At 45.0% G+C, this 17611-nt stretch overlaps 1 protein-coding gene across 1 annotated transcript in view; it reads right to left on the minus strand.

Moving 5' to 3' along the window:
- Nucleotides 1-15147: 15147 nt before the first annotated feature.
- PIM2 (Pim-2 proto-oncogene, serine/threonine kinase) overlaps nt 15148-17611 on the minus strand; it is a 35614-nt gene continuing 33150 nt past the window's right edge. Inside the window, exon 6 of the mRNA XM_033922876.1 lies at nt 15148-16151. Coding sequence (XP_033778767.1) covers nt 15997-16151 — 155 coding nt within the window. The 3' untranslated portion in view covers nt 15148-15996. The remainder of the gene's footprint in view (nt 16152-17611) is intronic.

A 17611-nucleotide genomic window follows, 5' to 3' on the forward strand; every position in this document is an offset into this window, starting at 1 on the left:
TGGTGCCAACGTAGGTTGGTAATGTCACTGAAGGTAAGGGTTTGGGGGTGGGCTGTGCTCGCTTATCAAGTCAACACTCGTTTTGCAAGTTACAGTTTGCTCAAGTGTTTTGCTCGTCTTGCAAAACACTCGCAAACTGCAATTTGACTGTACTTGCTGAGTTTAACATTTTGGGGTTTCCAGTTCAGTTTTGGTATTCATATTTCTAATATGTGAACCATTGTTCTGTATTTGGTGAAAGTCTGTCTGTGTTTTGTGTGTGAAGAAGTTATTTAAAATTGTTTTATAGTATACAGTATAGTAGTAATGGTGGATGGGGAAATTGGGAGAGGGGCCCCCTCCTTAATTTCTGCCCTGGGCCCCAGCATGTCTAAAACCGGCCCTGTGTCCCATCATAATTCAGTAGCATAGCTATGAGGGGGGTCTTAGGGGCCTCCTACTTTGGGCTCAAGCTCCCTCCAAAACTCTGCCAGCCAAAGAAATCCCCTGGCCAAGACGCCCCCCTAGTGCCGCTTCACGCATGCTTCTAGACCAGGGGTGGGCATCTCTAGTCCTCGAGGGCTGGAATCCAGTCAGGTTTTCCCCAATGAATATGCATTGAAAGCAGTGCTTGTAAATAGATCTCATGAATATTCATTGGGGAAATCCTGAAAATCCAACTGGATTCCAGCCCTCGGAGACCAGAGTTGCCCACTCCTGTTCTAGACACTGGCACTGCCCGAGCATGCTCAGTTAATGCATGACACATTTGTGGAGCTTTCTGATGGGATCCTAAAACTTCTAGCATACCAAGGGCGGGGTAGTGGGGCAGTCCACCCTTGGTGCAGGGAGATGGAGGGGTGTTGCTTGAAGCAGGTGCATGGCTGTCACTTCTTCCGGCACCTGCCAACATGAACTCTCTGTTCCAGAACGGGGGATTGGCACAGCCAACAGCCATGCGCATGTGGACCGCAGCCCTGCAACCATTCACCCCCTACCCCACCCCAACTGCCTGGAGGAGTGTGCTCTGGCCTGGGTGGGTGCCAAAACAGGTATGCCACTATCTAAACCCAGATTCAAATCCTTCACAAAGTATTTGGGCATCTTGCAGTTTGGGATACTTGTCTAACCTAATAACAACTGATCTTGGCAGGGGCAAGGACTCTTGTAGGCAAGAGTTACTGTTTGGTCTGTGGATACTGTTTATTGGGTAATTTTTTTTCTGTACTAGGAAGTGGAGTGGGTAGCTGAACTATGTGAGCATAAGTGCCTCTATCTGCAGTCACAAAAAGTGCAAACTGCCTTATTACAGTTGGACACAGTTGGCAAAGGTGAGGCCTGTGGGTTTGTTCCAGACGGTGCTGACATTTTTTAAAACCATATTCTTGCCTCCTCTGTTTCCACCTAGGATAAGCTCTATTAAAAATGTATTTAAAGGCTAAACAAACATAAAGAAACAACAGCCTACACACCTTACATTCGGCTGTTCCTTGCTCTTCCCAACTGACGTGTGGATCCTGGTTTAATCCTCCTGCTTCCTGGCTACCGCCTTCATAGTAACAAAGGACTATTTATCTTACTCAATTCTTTTGTCTTCCTTCTGTTTAATTTCTTTTAGAAGTTTGTTTTCATTAACTTCTCTGGGTAAACAATACAAGCAAATGTATGAAAAAGAATGTGTTGACAGAGCAACAAGTTAATGAAAAGGGAAGGCCAAGATTTGGATTTGCTTATTATAAGACTAAACTCTTATTCCGAATACAAATGAGGGACCTTCAAAAAGTTTCTGCACTTTTATTTTTTTAAACACTATTTATTAAATATCTCAAAATCAAATTACATCACTTTTCCACATAATCACCCTGTTTTGTGATACATTTTTCCCAGCTTGCCCTGGATCAGTAGCATGGAATGTTGCTACTCCTTGGTTTTCTCCAGGGATTAGGGACCTGGATTGGCCACCGTGAGAACGGGCTACTGGGCTTGATGGACCATTGGTCTGGCCCAGTAAGGTTAAATCTTATGTTCTCTTACCACTTCTCCCTCCCCAACCATTTCCCATAAAAATGTGACTGTGCGGAAGTTTTTTGAAGAACACATAAAATAAAACAACATACATCAATTTCTAGACCGCTTAACCAAATAGTTCTAGATCAGGGGTCTCAAAGTCCCTCCTTGAGGGCCGCAATCGTCGGGTTTTCAGGATTTCCCCAATGAATATGCATGAGATCTATGTGCATGCACTGCTTTCAATGCATATTCATTGGGGAAATCCTGAAAACCCGACTGGATTGCGGCCCTCAAGGAAGGACTTTGAGATCCCTGTTGTAGATGGTTCACAAAAGATTAATCAATCATAACATGGAAGGATGAGGAGAATAAAATAGATTCTACCTGCCTATAAACTTTATGAAAAGATGGAGTCTTTAATCAAAACTTAAAAGTTTCTTGTATAGACACATCTTTAATTAATTTGCCTTTTTAGCCAAGTAACTATTCCCATTTGAAGTAGACAAGTACTGATCTAATATAATATAACTCCTATTATTTTATCCTTATTTGTTCTCTTTCCTTTATTAAATTGTAGTTCTTCCCCGATTCCCTGTGAAATGTACACCTGTCTATCTCTATATTGTATGTCTCCCTTTTTCAAAAAAAATATTTATTGTTCATCGCTTTGTAATCTTTGGAAAAAGCGATTTTATCAAATACGAAATAAACTTGAAACTTAAAACTGTTGGTAAGAATGAGAAGTCAGTAGCGTATGATCTGTGTTGTTTTAAATTTCCTGTGCGAGTTCTGCAAAGCTGGCCATACAGCCTGGCTTCTTTAGCAAAAAGATGTGCCAAAGTTGTTAGATTGTTTTCTACGAATGGTGCTCGAGGTTTGTTTTTCCAAACTGGCAGCAGGTTTGCACTGTCTAGTAAGTAAACTTTGAGAAGGCAAGCTTGTCCTCCACCTTAGGAGGTTCCTAGTGCAGGAACAGCCAAAATAAACAAAACTAGCGGTTTCCATTTTTAATAGCAAATTCTGTATATATTGAATTCAATCTCTTCACCTGTATGACATTATGCCAGCACCTACATATCGCATCAGCCTATAGTAAAATGCTTTTTAAAGATATTTCTTGTTAAAGTGCTTGAAATTTGAGGTTGACCTGTACTTACAACTCTAAGACCAATCTTCCTCCTCTATGTTCAAGCTTAATTTCTTTTACTCCAATCACATGCTACTGGTTTAGTATTTATGGGCGAATTAACATGATTGTAAAATTTAGACCTCAGTCACATAATGTCATTTCCCCCTATCAGTGGCGTACTAATGGGGGGGTGGTCCGCCCCAGGTGCAAGCCCTGAGGGGGTGCTCCCAGTCCAGTTCAGCCCCCGTCTCGCATCTGAATTCCTCCCCACTCGGCCTCCCCGCACCATTTACCTGATGCCAGCGATCTTTGCTGCTTCGGCTCTGTTTCCTCTGCCGCGGACCCGCCCCTCCTCTGACATCATCTGTGGGCGCGTTTCACGGTTCAGCTCTCTGCCCAAGCAGTGCGCCCGTTCCAAGCAGATGGGGACCAAATACTCATGTAAAGGAAACTGATCCCGCAGCCAATTCTCAAGCGTCTGCACAATGAAGGGTCTGGTCACCGTCTCCGGGATCCCCAGGAACTGTAGATTCAACCTACGGGATCTATTTTCTAGGTCTTCCAGTCTTTCCACCTGCACTCGAGTAAGATCCCATAAGGCCTGAATAGCTGCAGCTTGTTCCCCCTGCGTGTCATGTAGACGGGAAATATGTGTTTCAAGCTCTGTAGTGCGTCTAGCCGTGTCCATAAGTGTATCGTCTAGCTTCTGCAATTGTGCCGAGAGCTTGTCCAAACTAGGCTGCATCGCCGCAGTGACCACCCGCATTATATCCCGGAGCACCTCCGGGGACAGCTGACTCACCTCTAAACTAGAGCCCAGCGCCATTTTATCATCAGCCGGCTTCAGACGCTCGCGGTCTTTTTTGTCATTTTCATGGCCATGGGGAGCACCGCTGAAGTTAAATATTTGTCCATGCACCCGCCCCGCAGCAAAAAATCATTAGTGCATCTTGTAACTGTCCAAATTGCGGTATAAAAGCAATGGTAAGATTCGGAGCCCAGGCAGGGTGCACCTGCTCTTGCTTACAGCATCATGTGATTCTTGATAAAATATTTATAAATAGAAAATGGAAATAAGGTAATCTTTTTATTGGACTCATTTTTAATACATTTTTTAACTAGCTTTTGGAAACCACAATCCCCTTCCTATGGTAATGGCATAGCAAGGGGGGGGGGGGGGCATTACTAATTTTTTTTTTTTTTTTTATAGGGGGTGTTACAAATGATCAGCCCCGGCTGTCACATATCCTATGTACACCACTGCTCACTGCAGTGGTATGAAGGTCAATCAAAAAGTAAAGGCAAAATACATTTAACAGCTTTAATAGAAGTAACTGAACAATTTTACATATTTTTCCACATATACCAAATGCATCATCTTGCATGGCGACTATCATTGAACTAGCTTCTGCATTCCTGCTGAGAAGTTTTTCAGCTACTGCTGAAGCCAGGTGAGCACCGCTTCCTTTACCATCATGTTTTCTTTTGCGCTCTGGGGCACAGCGATGCACCCATGTCTTATCACTGGTGACAATTCTCTCCAGAATACTCGGATCTTCTTCATACCTTCTCAGGAACTGGATTGCAACTTCCAACCACTGTCGCTTTGCAGATCAGTAAGATGTTTGGGAACCCATTATATACAGACTTTCCTGTATCCCAAGTCATCATGAATTATAGCAAATGCAGATCCATAGCTGATATCCAAATCTGCAGCTAATTGAAACACTTATCCATTGGTCTTCTCTAATCAAGGCATCCCCCCTGTCAATGTGCTCTTATATAACAAAAAAAACTGACTCCAATACAAAACAACCTATGGAGAGTGGTCAATTAAGTATATAACTCGCTCAGAGATATGAAACTCTGAAAGGAAGGTTGTTAGACCTCCCTGAAAAAAGAGTTCACCTTCCAGTCATTGCAGGTTAATAAACCTATGATCATGCTCCAAGGCTATAAAATATATTTATGTAAATGTAAAAAATTTTTCAAAGTCCTTTGAATTTAAAGTAGTAGTGTCTTCTTATCTGTGAATCATAAAAACTCCATCACTGTCTTGATAAAATATATTAAAGTTCACTTAGCTTTCAAAATAAGCTCAAGGGGTCCCAACGTAGCCCTGTTTCGATCCCCGCTTCAGGGGACCCGAATATAGATGTTCAATGAACCACTGCTGGATCGTGTATGTTCTGAAAATTCTAACTGCCAGCAGTGGTCCATTGAACATCTATATTCCCTGAAGCAGGGATCGAAACGGGGCCACGTTGGGACCCCTTGAGCCTATTTTGAAAGCTAAGTGAACTTTAATATATTTTATCAAGACAGTGATGGCGTTTTTGTGATTCACAAATAAGAAGACACTAGACCTCATTCGTATTCATTGGGGAAATCCTGAAAACCAAACTGGATTGCGGCCCTCAAGGAGGGACTTTGAGAACCCTGCCCTAGTGCAAGTAGTGTTCTCAACTCAGTCCTTGGGACATACCCAGCCAACTGGGTTTTTCAAGAGATACATGGTGTATATGCATGTACATCTCTCTAACACGTTCATTGCCGATAGCTTGAAAATCCCACTGGCTGGGTGTCTAGAGGACTAGACTGAGAACCAGTGCCGTAGTGTAGGATAATGAAGGTTGAACATGCCTGCCAATCACTACTCAGGGAGAGGGGAGAAGGAAGACTCTTGCAGCGAGTTTAGAGGGAAGAGGGCATCTTGTACCCTCTGCAGGAATCCCAGAAGATGACAGGCTGCATGAGTCTAAAAGATTGCTCAGTACAGTCTGGGAGTAGCCTTCCTACTGGCCACTTAGCTGCAACTGCAAGAAAAAGATTATGTACTTACCCTGGTAACTTTTCCAGTAGCTAACCCTATTTCTCCATAGCCAAGTGCTGCTTTAGAAGGAATCCACTCTGGATTTTTCACTCTGCCTCTGTTATACTTCAGTGAGCTCTCTAGCTCCACCTTCAGTTAGTACCCAAGCACATAGTTACCCAATACACATGAAGTAGAGGCACCTGTAGCAACAGGCTTAAACAAATTGTTATACTCAAAAGTAATTAAAATTACCAAAACTGGCTTCAAAAGGAGCTCAGAAACTACTCCCCGATAACTTGAAACATATATACCAATTCATCCCAGCCCCCAAGGGCTGACAGGCATCCAAAAATCAGCTTGCAGAAGTATAAACAAACTGAAAACTGTAAGCAGATGCAGGAAAGACAGAGCAGGAGTACAGAATGTCTTGCCTATCTACTGGAAAAGAGCTTACCAGGATAAGTACATACTCTTTTTCCAGTGCACTAGGTGAAACATTCTAGACAGTAGGAATGTACAAAAGCAGTCTCCCAAAAAGCTAGGGTAGGCTTGTTGCACCGACCCTTTTTAAGGCCAAGGACTCAAAGGCGGAGTTCTGTCTTGCCGCCACATCTACTCTTTAGAACTTGGCAAACGTGAAGAGAAGACCATGTCACCACTCTGCAAATCTCCACAAGAGACAAATTTAGTTTAGGCCCACGAAGAAGCCACACTGTTGGTAGAATGCAGGGCTGGATTAATGGGTAGGCCCAGTAGGCACGTGCCCAGGATCTGAAGTTGTCAGGAGGGCCCGCTGAAGAAACAGAGGACTCAGGGTTTTGGTTTTTCCTTTGGCAACGCAGGCTCCCCCTCCCCCCTCCCCGGGAAAGATCAGCAGTGCTGGGCCTGGGCCACCCTGGGATATTTACAACGCCTGCCCCCCCCCCCTCAGCATCGACAGCAACGCGTCCAGAATAAGCGACAGAGGTGGGTGGACCGGCAGCTGAAGGGAATTGCTGTAAGGTCCCGTGATGACTGCGTCTGCCGGCTCTGCTCAGGGAAGAAGTGACCTGAAAACCTATCTATTTGATACTTAATCTCCTTTACCCACTCTTCTCTCCCTTTCCCTTCCTCCTCTTCCCTCTTTTTCTCTCCCCTTCCTCTCCCTCCTCCCTCTCCCCTCTCTTTACAGTCGCTTTGAGCCTGTATCGGTATGAGCGACGCACAAATAGATTAGATTTGTTCAGAGATGTTTGGAGGTTGCATAGAAGAAAAAGTGTACACTGGCACTGGTAAAGTAATCTTTGTTGTTTGTTTTGAATTTTAAAATAAAAGAAAAAGTAGAAATAAAGAAGTAAATAAGAAAATGGGTAAATAAATGGGGTGGGGCAGGTGGGGTAGGGTGGGGCAGGGGGTCCAGTGCACTTGTGTGCCTAAGGGCCCTCAACGAATTAATCCTGCCTTAGTAGAATGCACCTTATCTGCCATCATGTTTCTATGAGAAAGAGATAATGGTTACTGCGGATGGGCAGAGTAGCTGGGCCATTAAGCCTTTATCTGCCATCTGATATCAGGATTGTCTCCAGCTTACCTTTTTCCTCATTTTGTGTTGTATAGATCATCAAGAGAAACTAGAAACTTCTACTTATTTGCTTACCCAAAAATTAATGGGTGTAGATATAAGACCTTCTTAGATAGGACCCTAGCATTTCAAGCTGGTAGGCAAAAATCTTGGTTAGGTAAATGTATTCAGGAAGCTATGTTATCCTATTGCAGTTTTCGGAAATTAAGACCACTTTGTTCGATAAGTTTATTATTGAAATTCTATTTTACAAATATTTGTATTTTTTACTGTATTACTGTATTTTGCCGATTGTACAGCTCTTTTTAGTGTAAACCACCTAGAACTTTTGGTTATGGCGGTATAAAAGAATAAAATTATTATTATTATTATCATCATGTTTCTATGGTAAACAGGAGACTTTTACTGGAAGAATGTAGGTTGACTAAATGGCTGTATAGATCCATCTGGAAATCATAGCCTTAGAAGCAGAAGCACCCTGCTTACCTGAATGAGTCAGCACAAACAGATAGACACAAAATTCAGTAACTCCAAATAATGCAGCAGAACTCTACTCACATCCAGTTTCTTCAACAGGTGGTCCTGTGTCTTGGAACCTGTCAGTTGAAAGGCAGATAAACACTTCCTGATTGGCATGGAAAGCCGAAACTACCTTCAGCAGGAAGGAAGGAATCATCCAAAGGGAAATCCCCACCTCCGAAAAACAGAGGAAAGGGTCCCTGCAAGATAAAGCCTGAAGTTCTGACACATAATGCATCAACCCAATGGCGACCAGAAAATCAATTCTTAAGCATAAAGTCTACGAGGGAATCAACTTGAAGGGGCTCAAAAGAAGCTTTGGTAAGGCTAGACAACACCAAGATGGCGGTCATACACGAAGAGCCCCCTTCTAGAATCTAGTGACATCAGGATGAGATGCCAAGGAATACAGATGCTCACGGGATCAAACACAGGAGAGCCCGGCCAGTTGGACCCAAAGAAAAGCCACAGCGAGGCCTTTATCCAACCCAGCCTGAAAATAGGCAAAGATTAGCAAGATCAGAGCTGAATAAGGGTCTACCTGGTCCTGGGCACACCAATGTTGGAAGGCCTTCCACACCTTAGTGTAACCCAACACTGTTGATGACTTCTTAGACTTCAGAAGAGTATCAACAACCAGGACAGAATATCCTTTATTATGCTCTAAGGCTGCGCACTCAATAACCATGCCGTAAGAGCAAAGTGACCTGGATCATCCATGGATACCAGACCCTGTGTGAGAAGGCCCAGATAGGTGCTCAGTCGAAGGCTTTGACCTTTGTGTAGCCTCATCAGATCTGAGTACCATGGTCTGCAAGGCCAATCTGGAACCACAAAAATAACATGGCCCAGATGAGCAGCAATCCTCCGAATGACCTGGTTGACCATCAGCCAAGGATGAAAGACAAACAGAAGAATTTCCTGAGGCCATGGTTACACCAGAGCATCAAACCCTTCACTTCAAGGCTCAGGTCTTTGACTGAAGAAGCGATCCGCTTTAGTTTTTCTTGCTATGGCCATGAAGTGGAAGTGGGACAACCCTCAGTGCCCCACTATCACTTGGAATGCCTCTGGAACTAGGGACCACTCACCCCAGCTTGAGTCTGCTGAGGAAGTCTACTTAAACATTGTCTACTCCTGCCACATGTGCTGCTGGCAGAGCTAGGAGACAGATGTTCCACCCAAAGAAAAAAGTCAGGCTTCCTGAGCCAGAGGAGTGCTCTTGGTTCCTCCGTGGTGATTAATGTAGGGTACTGCCAATGCATTGTCGGAGAAGACCCAGATAGTTTACTCCTTCAAAATCTTCTGCAATCTCATCAGAGCTAATCGAATGGCTCTGAGCGCCAACCGATTGATTGATCACTTTCACTGAGAGGGCATTCAAAACCCCTGAACAGGACAACGATTGCAATGTGCTTCCCAGCCCCGAAGGCTGATATCCATCATCACCACGATCCAGGAGGTACGTCTCTATGGAGCGATTGTGGGAGACTCCAATAGGCCATGCTTACTCGGTAGATGGGCCTGCAAGAGCGAGAGAGCAAAGCATGCTGAAGAGGATGCATGTGTGCCCTCACCCAAGGAATTACATTCACCTTGGCAACCATGGATCTCAGAATTTGAAGATAATCCCATGCCGAAGGACCCAGCCACTCCAGAAGGGAAGAAATCTGGGCACTGTTTCTGCCTGCGGGCTTCTGGTAGATAGACATGGCCCATCGCCATGTTGAAAAGAACTCCCAGATATTCCAGTGATTGTGTAGGCGTCAGATGGCTCTTCCTGAAGTTGACACTCCAGCCCATGTCTAACACCTGGAGTTCTCGCTCAACAGTGTGTCGGCCGAGTAACGCACATCACATAGCCAGGAGGAAGAAGTGGACGGAGCCGGCTGAGTGCCAATTCAATTCCTGCAATGACTCAGAAATAAGGTCTGGCAGGGCCATGAACTTAAATAAGCAGACAGTAGAATCATCCACAGGATCCAAGACCCCAGCAGGATCCGCAGATCCAGAAAACAGCCCCTGTTCTCCTGCTGAGGGAAGCGCTGTACCTGCAAACAAGGGATCAGTAAGGAAAAACATCATCATCTGGGGCTACTGGACTTGATGGACCATTAGTCTGACCCAGTGAAGCTATTCTTATGTTCTTATTCATCTGGAATATTGCATTCAATTCTGGTCTCCTTATCTCAAGAAAGATATAGTGGCGCTAGAAAAGATTCAAAGAAGAGTGACCAAGATGGTAAAGGGGATGGAACTCCTCTCGTATGAAGAAAGACTAAAACAGTTAGGGCTCTTCAGCTTGGAAAAGAGAAGGCTGAGGAGAGATATGATTGAAGTCTACAAAATCCTGAGTGGAGTAGAATGGGTACAAGTGGATTGATTTTTCACTCCGTCAAAAATTACAAAGACTAGGGGACACTCGAAGTTACAGGGAAATATTTTTAAAACCAGTTGGAAAAAATTTTCTCTCACTCAGAGAATAGTTAAACTCTGGAACGCATTGTCAGAGGATATGGTAAGAGCGGATAGCGTAGCTGGTTTTAAGAAAGGTTTGGACAAGTTCCTGGAGGAAAAGTCCATAGTCTGTTATTGAGAAAGACATAGGAAGCCAATGCTTGCCCTTATCGGCAGCATGGAATATTGCTACACCTTGGGTTTTGGCCAGGTACTGGTGACCTGGTTTGGCCACCGTGGGAACGGGCTACTGGGCTTGATGGACCATTGGTCTGACCCAGTGAGGCTATTCTTATGTGTCCCCCAGATCAGGTAGCAGGCTGAGGCAAGGACATGGCCAGACACACCATGTCACTAAGATGCTGCAGAGGCAGATTGAGATAGTTCAGGATCTGAAACTGACTACAAAAATTTCATATAAATTTAGAAAAAAGTGTCCGGCTCCTGGGGTGGAAAGTCAAGACTTGCATTTAAGTTTCTGTGGCTGTGGAGGGTCCACAGCCTGGCTGACAGAAGTACCAGCTGTGCCGAGCCCCGAAAGCAATGACGGATGTCCCGCTGTGCTAGCTGAGCGTTTGGTCACTTGTTTCAGCAGGGGAGAAGCTAAGTTGGACACTGTAGCCTCCCCTAGCTGTGCCACACAACACATGGCGCAAGGATGCTCCAAAAGCCCTAAATTTGTGCAATCCTGGCAAGAATCCACATGAGAGCCTAAGGACTCCATCCCAGCAAGTTTCCAGGCCAAATTTGCAGTTTTGAAGAAGCAGGGAATTTTGGATCGCTAAAAATCCAAGACAACCACCGTCAAAAAATTCACACCAAAATCACAATTTTTTTTCAAACATCCCAAACAGTAAAAACAGCAATTTTAGGATTTTTCAGGAGGGTGGGAACAGATTATCCAGAAACCTTCAAAACACCACTTTGCAAACCTCTCACAAAGTCTCTCATAGGCTGTCAGCCTGTTTACTTACTGTGACCTCATAGGATCAGTGCTGCAACTTGCTTTCAGCTCTCACAGTAGCTGAGGGGCAAAGTTTTTTTCAGACACACGAGTTAGGTTTGCTTTTCTTATGAGTGTTTTTTCTTTTTTCAGTTTTGGGCTCTCTTCTCACTCTCTTTAATTTTCGCAGACTGTTTTTAAGCTGGTCCGCTTTCTCACTCTATGTGCAGTTACTGGCTTGAAGTGGGCATCTGACGCAGCGTATCCAGTGAAACAGGGATGTATATTTTCTCTTGTCGAGACTTACCTTGACAACGTTCCAGGGATTTATGAGGCTGCTTTGTGGATTACAATCGTCGGCTGAACTTTTCTTGACAACACTACACAGTACTGCAATGTTAAGCTAAGTTTGTTTTCAGCTTTCTAATTTTGTACTGATGCAACATTACGGGTTTCCCTGCTTTGTTATTAGGTTTTCCCCTTCTCAATAGGTTGATTGGGTATTTGGTGGTCACTGAATGCGTTTAAGCACTCATTTATAAGCCTGGGTTTTTTGGGTTTTTTTTTTTGCTAGAGTAGTGTTTTCTCCTCTGTGTTAGGAGTTTTTATCCTCTGGTTTGGTTTCCCGGAGCGGACCCGCGATAGTCACATATGCTTTTTAGTGAAGTTTTTACTTCCTGAGCTTTCATCCTTTGGATTTTGAAGTCCATGTTGGTAATTGTTTAGTAGTGCTCAGTTCACATGAGCACCTTACACCTAATGGTCTCTAGACACTATTTTTGGAATTACATTTGAAAAATTTCACTGCCACAATGCTGGGAATGCTTCTGCAAAGCTGATCTTCAGGCTGCCAGTCAGCCTTCTATGTCCAACCACACCTCCACCCCTGCGGACTGATGGATGGAGGCACAATGATGCAACCAGCACCCTGTGAGATCCCGCTGAGCCTCCCAAGGGCACTTAACAGCCTGCGATTGACCTCCAATTAACAGGATGCGAGACCACCTCAGGGACAGCCCCAAGCTCCAGAGAAACTATGTAGGCTGGCTAACAGGTACCCAGAGGGTCTGTAAGCTATAGACCCAAAGTCTGAATTCTCAAGCAGGCAGAGTTTCAAAAACACTCCAAGAACTAAATACCCCAAAGGGGATGAAATTACTTCTAATTAAAAATAATAAAATAGGGAGAACAGAACAAACGCTCCTGTAGGCACGCATGCAGAAGGAAAGAACTGAAAGTGGAGCTAGAGAGCCCAGTGAAGTGCAACAGAGGTGGAGTGAAAACTCCAGAGTGGATTCCTTCTGCAGCAGCATGTGGCTATGGGGAAATAACCCTACTGTCTAGAACAGGGGTAGGGAACTCGGGTCCTCGAGAGCCGTATTCCAGTCGGGTTTTCAGGATATCCGCAATGAATATGCATGAGATCTATTTGCATGCACTGCTTTCAATGCATATTCATTGGGAAAATCCTGAAAACCCGACTGGAATACGGCTCTCGAGGACCGGAGTTCCCTACCCCTGGTCTAGAATGTCTCACCTATTGCACTGGAAAGAGAATTATCCTTAAGCAGGCTAGGCAACCACAGCTAAGGCTGAACAAGAGACTGAAGAGGAGCAAATAAAATCAGGGAGGTCTGGATAGAAGGATCAGCCGAGTGGCTTTTCTACAGCAAGGTAAGTTAGGATGCACATGGTCAGGAGTGTCAAATGTCGATCCTCAAGGGCCACAATCCAGTTGGGTTTTCAGGATTTCCCCAATAAATATGCACGAGATCTATTAGAATACAATGAAAGCAGTGCATGCAAATAGATCTCGTGCATATTCAGTTGTGTTTTCAGGATTTCCCCAACGGATTGTGGCCCTCAAGGACCGACATTTGACACCCCTGCACATGGTTGTCCATAGATCCAGATTCTAAGGGCAAATGGCCAGACAGCTAGACCAAGGAGTGTTTGGGGAAAATCCAATCCAATCTCAACACTCCTCAGCCTTGCTGTCTGGTCACTTGCCCTTAGGACCACCATGTGCATCCTACCTTACCTTGCTGTAGAAAAGCCACTCTGCTGATCCTTCTATCCAGACCTCCCTGGGTAGAAGAGAGAAACAGGGATATCATTTTTATGGCTAACAGAAAAAAAAAAAAAAAAAAAAAGAGGGGGGGTTTGTATCTTAATAACAAAAGGTTTTCAGAAAAGGTGCATAGACAGAAGTTTTTATTCAGTTCAACTTAGGCCCTAGATGTTCTGCCTCCCCTGATCAAGCAGGGTTTCTCATTGTCTAAAACAGGGGTGCCCAACGCGTCGATCGCGATCGACCAGTAGCTCAGGAAGGCAACTCGAGTCGATCGCACTCGTGTTGCCGTCCTGATCTATGGGCCGATCAGCCTTCCTCTCCAGTGTTCTCCCTAGGGCCGCTGCTGAACATTAAAAAAAAACCGGCTTGGAGATTTCAGCCCCTAGCGAACTTATGCTCCGGGCTCTAACGTGTGCGTGCCGGCTTCTCTTCTCTTACCTCCGAAACCGGAAGTTATGCCCGGGGAGGGGGAGGGGGGGAGAAGGGAAGCCGGCACGCACATGTTGAGAGCCCTGAAGCAAGCGTTCGCTACGGGCTAAGGCGGGAGACAGGTTAGTGAAGCATTTCCTCTTCTTGCTGCCGGGTCCTGCCTACTTTCTGTTTCCGCGAAGGCAGGACCCGGCAGCATTTCCCCCAACAGTTCCTCGCGATGCTGGTCGGCCGAAGCAGGGAGAGGTTGGGGCGGCGTCGGCTTTTGGGCGTGTTATTGGCGTCGGCTTTCGGGCCTGTTATTGGTGGCGGTTTGGGTCCTGGTCCCCGATGGCAGTTTGGGTCCCCGATGGCAGTGGCAGTGTCTTGGGGGAGGGCAGGGAGAAAGAAAGAAAGAAAAAGGGCAGGCAGGGAGACAGAAGGAAAGAAGAGAAACAGAAAAAAAGGAAAGGGAGGCAGGGAGAGAGGAAGGAAAAGTTGGGGGAGGGAATGAGGTGTGGAGGAGAGGAAGCATACAGGCTGAAAGAAGGGAAGAAAGACTGGATGCACAGTCAGAAGAAGAAAGTGCAACCAGAGACTCATGAAATCACCAGACAAGGTAGGGAAAATGATTTTATTTTAAATTTAGTGATCAAAATGTGTCTGAATTTATATCTACTGTCTATATTTTACACTAAGGTCCCCTTTTACTAAACCGCAATAGAGTTTTTTAGCGCAGGGAGCCTATGAGTGTCGAGAGCAGCGCTGGGCATTCAGCGCAGCTCCCTGCGCTCTAAAAACTGCTATCGTGGTTTAGTAAAAAGGGAGGGGGGTATATTTGTCTATTTTTGTATGGTTGTTACTGAGGTGATAGTGCATAGAGTCATCTGCTTTGACCTCTTTGAAAAACCCTGGAATAGGAATGATGATTAACATTTTCTATGCGTACAGTGTGCGTTGTGTTTTTTTAAAATTTTATTGTTGGTAGATCATTTTGACTTGGTCATTTTAAAAGTAGCTCGCAAGCCCAAAAAGTGTGGGCACCCCTGGTCTAAAACTTTACTCTCCCTTCCCCTCCCCCCCTTATTGTGAGAGCCAGTGCCCTTTTGTTATGTAATGCCACTGGGGCTACCCTTATACTCTGAAAGGCCCCCCCCTACACCATTTTTTTTTTTAAGTCTCAATTTAAGTATTATTTAGAAGCAAAATAGAACTACAAAATGTTTTAAGCTAAAAAAACCCTTTTATTAAATATATTTATATTACACTTTGCATCTTTACAAATCTCAGGCACAGCGACACAAGCATACTTTCCAAAAGTTAAATAGTGATTTAAAAAAAAAAAAAAAAAGTGCCAACTGATATGCCCCCTCCTTTCCAGAATCCCCCTGTAGGAAAGAGTCTTTACCCATTCCCTCTCAGTGTTAGTAAGAGGAATAGGAGGTAGGGGAAAGAGGCAACACAGCTTTTTTGCACAACCTCTTATAGAATACACAAGTATTTACCAGATGTGGTGTACCAATGTAATCCCAGCTCCTGGGCCAGAATTTTAAGAGGAGAGAGGTTTTGCAAGTAGAGCGAGGGACAAAGCAGAAAAAGCCTCTATCCAGACACAGGAGCAGCAACTGAAATCAGACCTAGATCAGGAGCCAGAGAAACTTCTAATCTCTCATCTGTGGGGAGAGACTCCTTTATCTCGGAGCATGAGCAAGCACACTATACAGCAGAGCTGTCCAACTTCAGCTCCACAGTCAGCTTATTATCCCTTGTAGGGGGGAGAGGAAAGGAGAAAGATTTCACTTTACGCTAGCTGCACTGCTGGTTATACTATACTGTGTCTATATCATCCCAATATGAGTTACTTTTGCTTGACCCTTTCTCCATGCATTTTGTGTAAGTCCTACACAGGCATCCCTATAAAAAACATTGATCACACGAGGGTCCATGCAGATTTTTCCCTTAGACCTGTAAAACCAGGTCCAATCTTATTTTCATTAACCCCCTCCTCCCCAATCTACTTTATAGGGCGGTCTTAGGGATTTTTGCTCCTTATGTGGAAGGATCGCAGCTTTCAGTTCTTCTCCGTCCCTCACCACCTCAGTTAACTGGTAGGATCCCCCGAGGATCTGGAGAAGTAGCCATCCTTTAGCTGCCATATGGCTCCCAGCTTGGTCCAGGGGTGCTGCATGATCTGTTCCAGAGTGGGACGCTCTGAGGCTTTTGGGGACAGGCACCAGCGAATCAGGTTCTCACAGTCTGTAGATAGAAGAAAGCATCAAGTCTCCTCATATGTGCTACTGACACTGAATGCCCTACAGTGGAATAGCAAGGGTGAGCGGTGGCCCTCCCCTGCCCTCTTCCCCACATCCACATGCTCCTTCCCTGCCCCCTCCTGCAGCGCGCACGCCACTTCTCATCCCTCATAGCTCTGCAAAGTTCCTGGTGCGAGCAGCAACCCCCAAACTGCCGTCACACCAGCATCAGCTCTTCCTCTGATGTCACTTCCTGGACCCATGTCTAGGAAGTGATGTCAGAGCCGATGCTAGTGTGAAGGCAGCTTGGGAATTGCTGCTCGCACCAGGAATGTTACAGAAGTACGAGGGAAAGGAAACTGTGTGCATGCTTGGTAGTGGGTAGGAGGGAGGACCACCCCCATGCCACTTATTACACCACAGTTCCCCACAGAGAAACAATCATACAACATTACTCGTTCCCAGTTCACCAATCAGATTTTTCATTGTTTTGGAACAGGCTGATAAGCAGTGGCATAGTAAGGGGTGTGGGGGTCTGCCCCGAGTGTCATGTTGGTGGGGCGCCAGGACCGGACCCCTCCTCCTCTGTCCACCTTTTCCTATCCCTCCCCTCATCACGCGTGTGCCCCCTTCTCCCGCACCTCAAGCAACCACCTCAACGTGTTTGTGACCACGGTGTCTCTCCCATTGAAGTCACTTCCGGGTGCCACACACAGGAAGTGACGTCGGAGGGAGAGCCGACGGGGTCACAAGGAGCATGTTGAAGTTCTTGTTGCTGTGAACAACTAGAGGAAGGGGGGGGACTTCTCTCACCCTCACTACACCACTGCTGAGAAGGTCCTGGTTTTGGTCATTGTCTTGTCATGATTCCCCCCAGGCAGTGCATGTATGGAGATAATGGAAAAGTTAGACGGGCTCAATTCTGTCCTGAGGACTTGGAGCTAGCTGGAGATACTATTTATTCTTTTACTTGGTCATTTTAATATCGTTATTCAGTTAACAAAATGGTTGTTTTATGTTAAACTGTTATACACCACCTTGGAGTGAATTTTTTTTAAGAATGTCAAAATATTTAGCAGTTCATAAGCCTAATCAGGGCTGCAGGATACCTACAAACAGGCTCATTTTGCATGTTTTAGTGACCCTGGTAGTGACCCTGAAATCCAGACTAAGTTTTGGTTGCAAGTAGGTCACAAAAAATAAACACATCAGGTAGAACAGAAAAATATCACAGAATAGAATTATATGTCTATTCTCTTCTATTGGGGAAGAAGCAGCTAATTCACATGTTCCAGAAGTGGAGAGAAAAAAAAAAAAAAAAGACATTGTGTTTCCACTAGGAGCTTTAACATAACAGCAATGCTGAAAGTAAACTCACTGCTCACCATAGCCCCCCCACCCCAACCAAACCACAACTTCACTCCAGCAACAAAAAATAGTTTAAGCTCCTCTTCCTACAATAGG

Source organism: Geotrypetes seraphini, chromosome 1 (genome assembly GCF_902459505.1).
Source record: "Geotrypetes seraphini chromosome 1, aGeoSer1.1, whole genome shotgun sequence".
Lineage (NCBI taxonomy): Eukaryota > Metazoa > Chordata > Amphibia > Gymnophiona > Dermophiidae > Geotrypetes > Geotrypetes seraphini.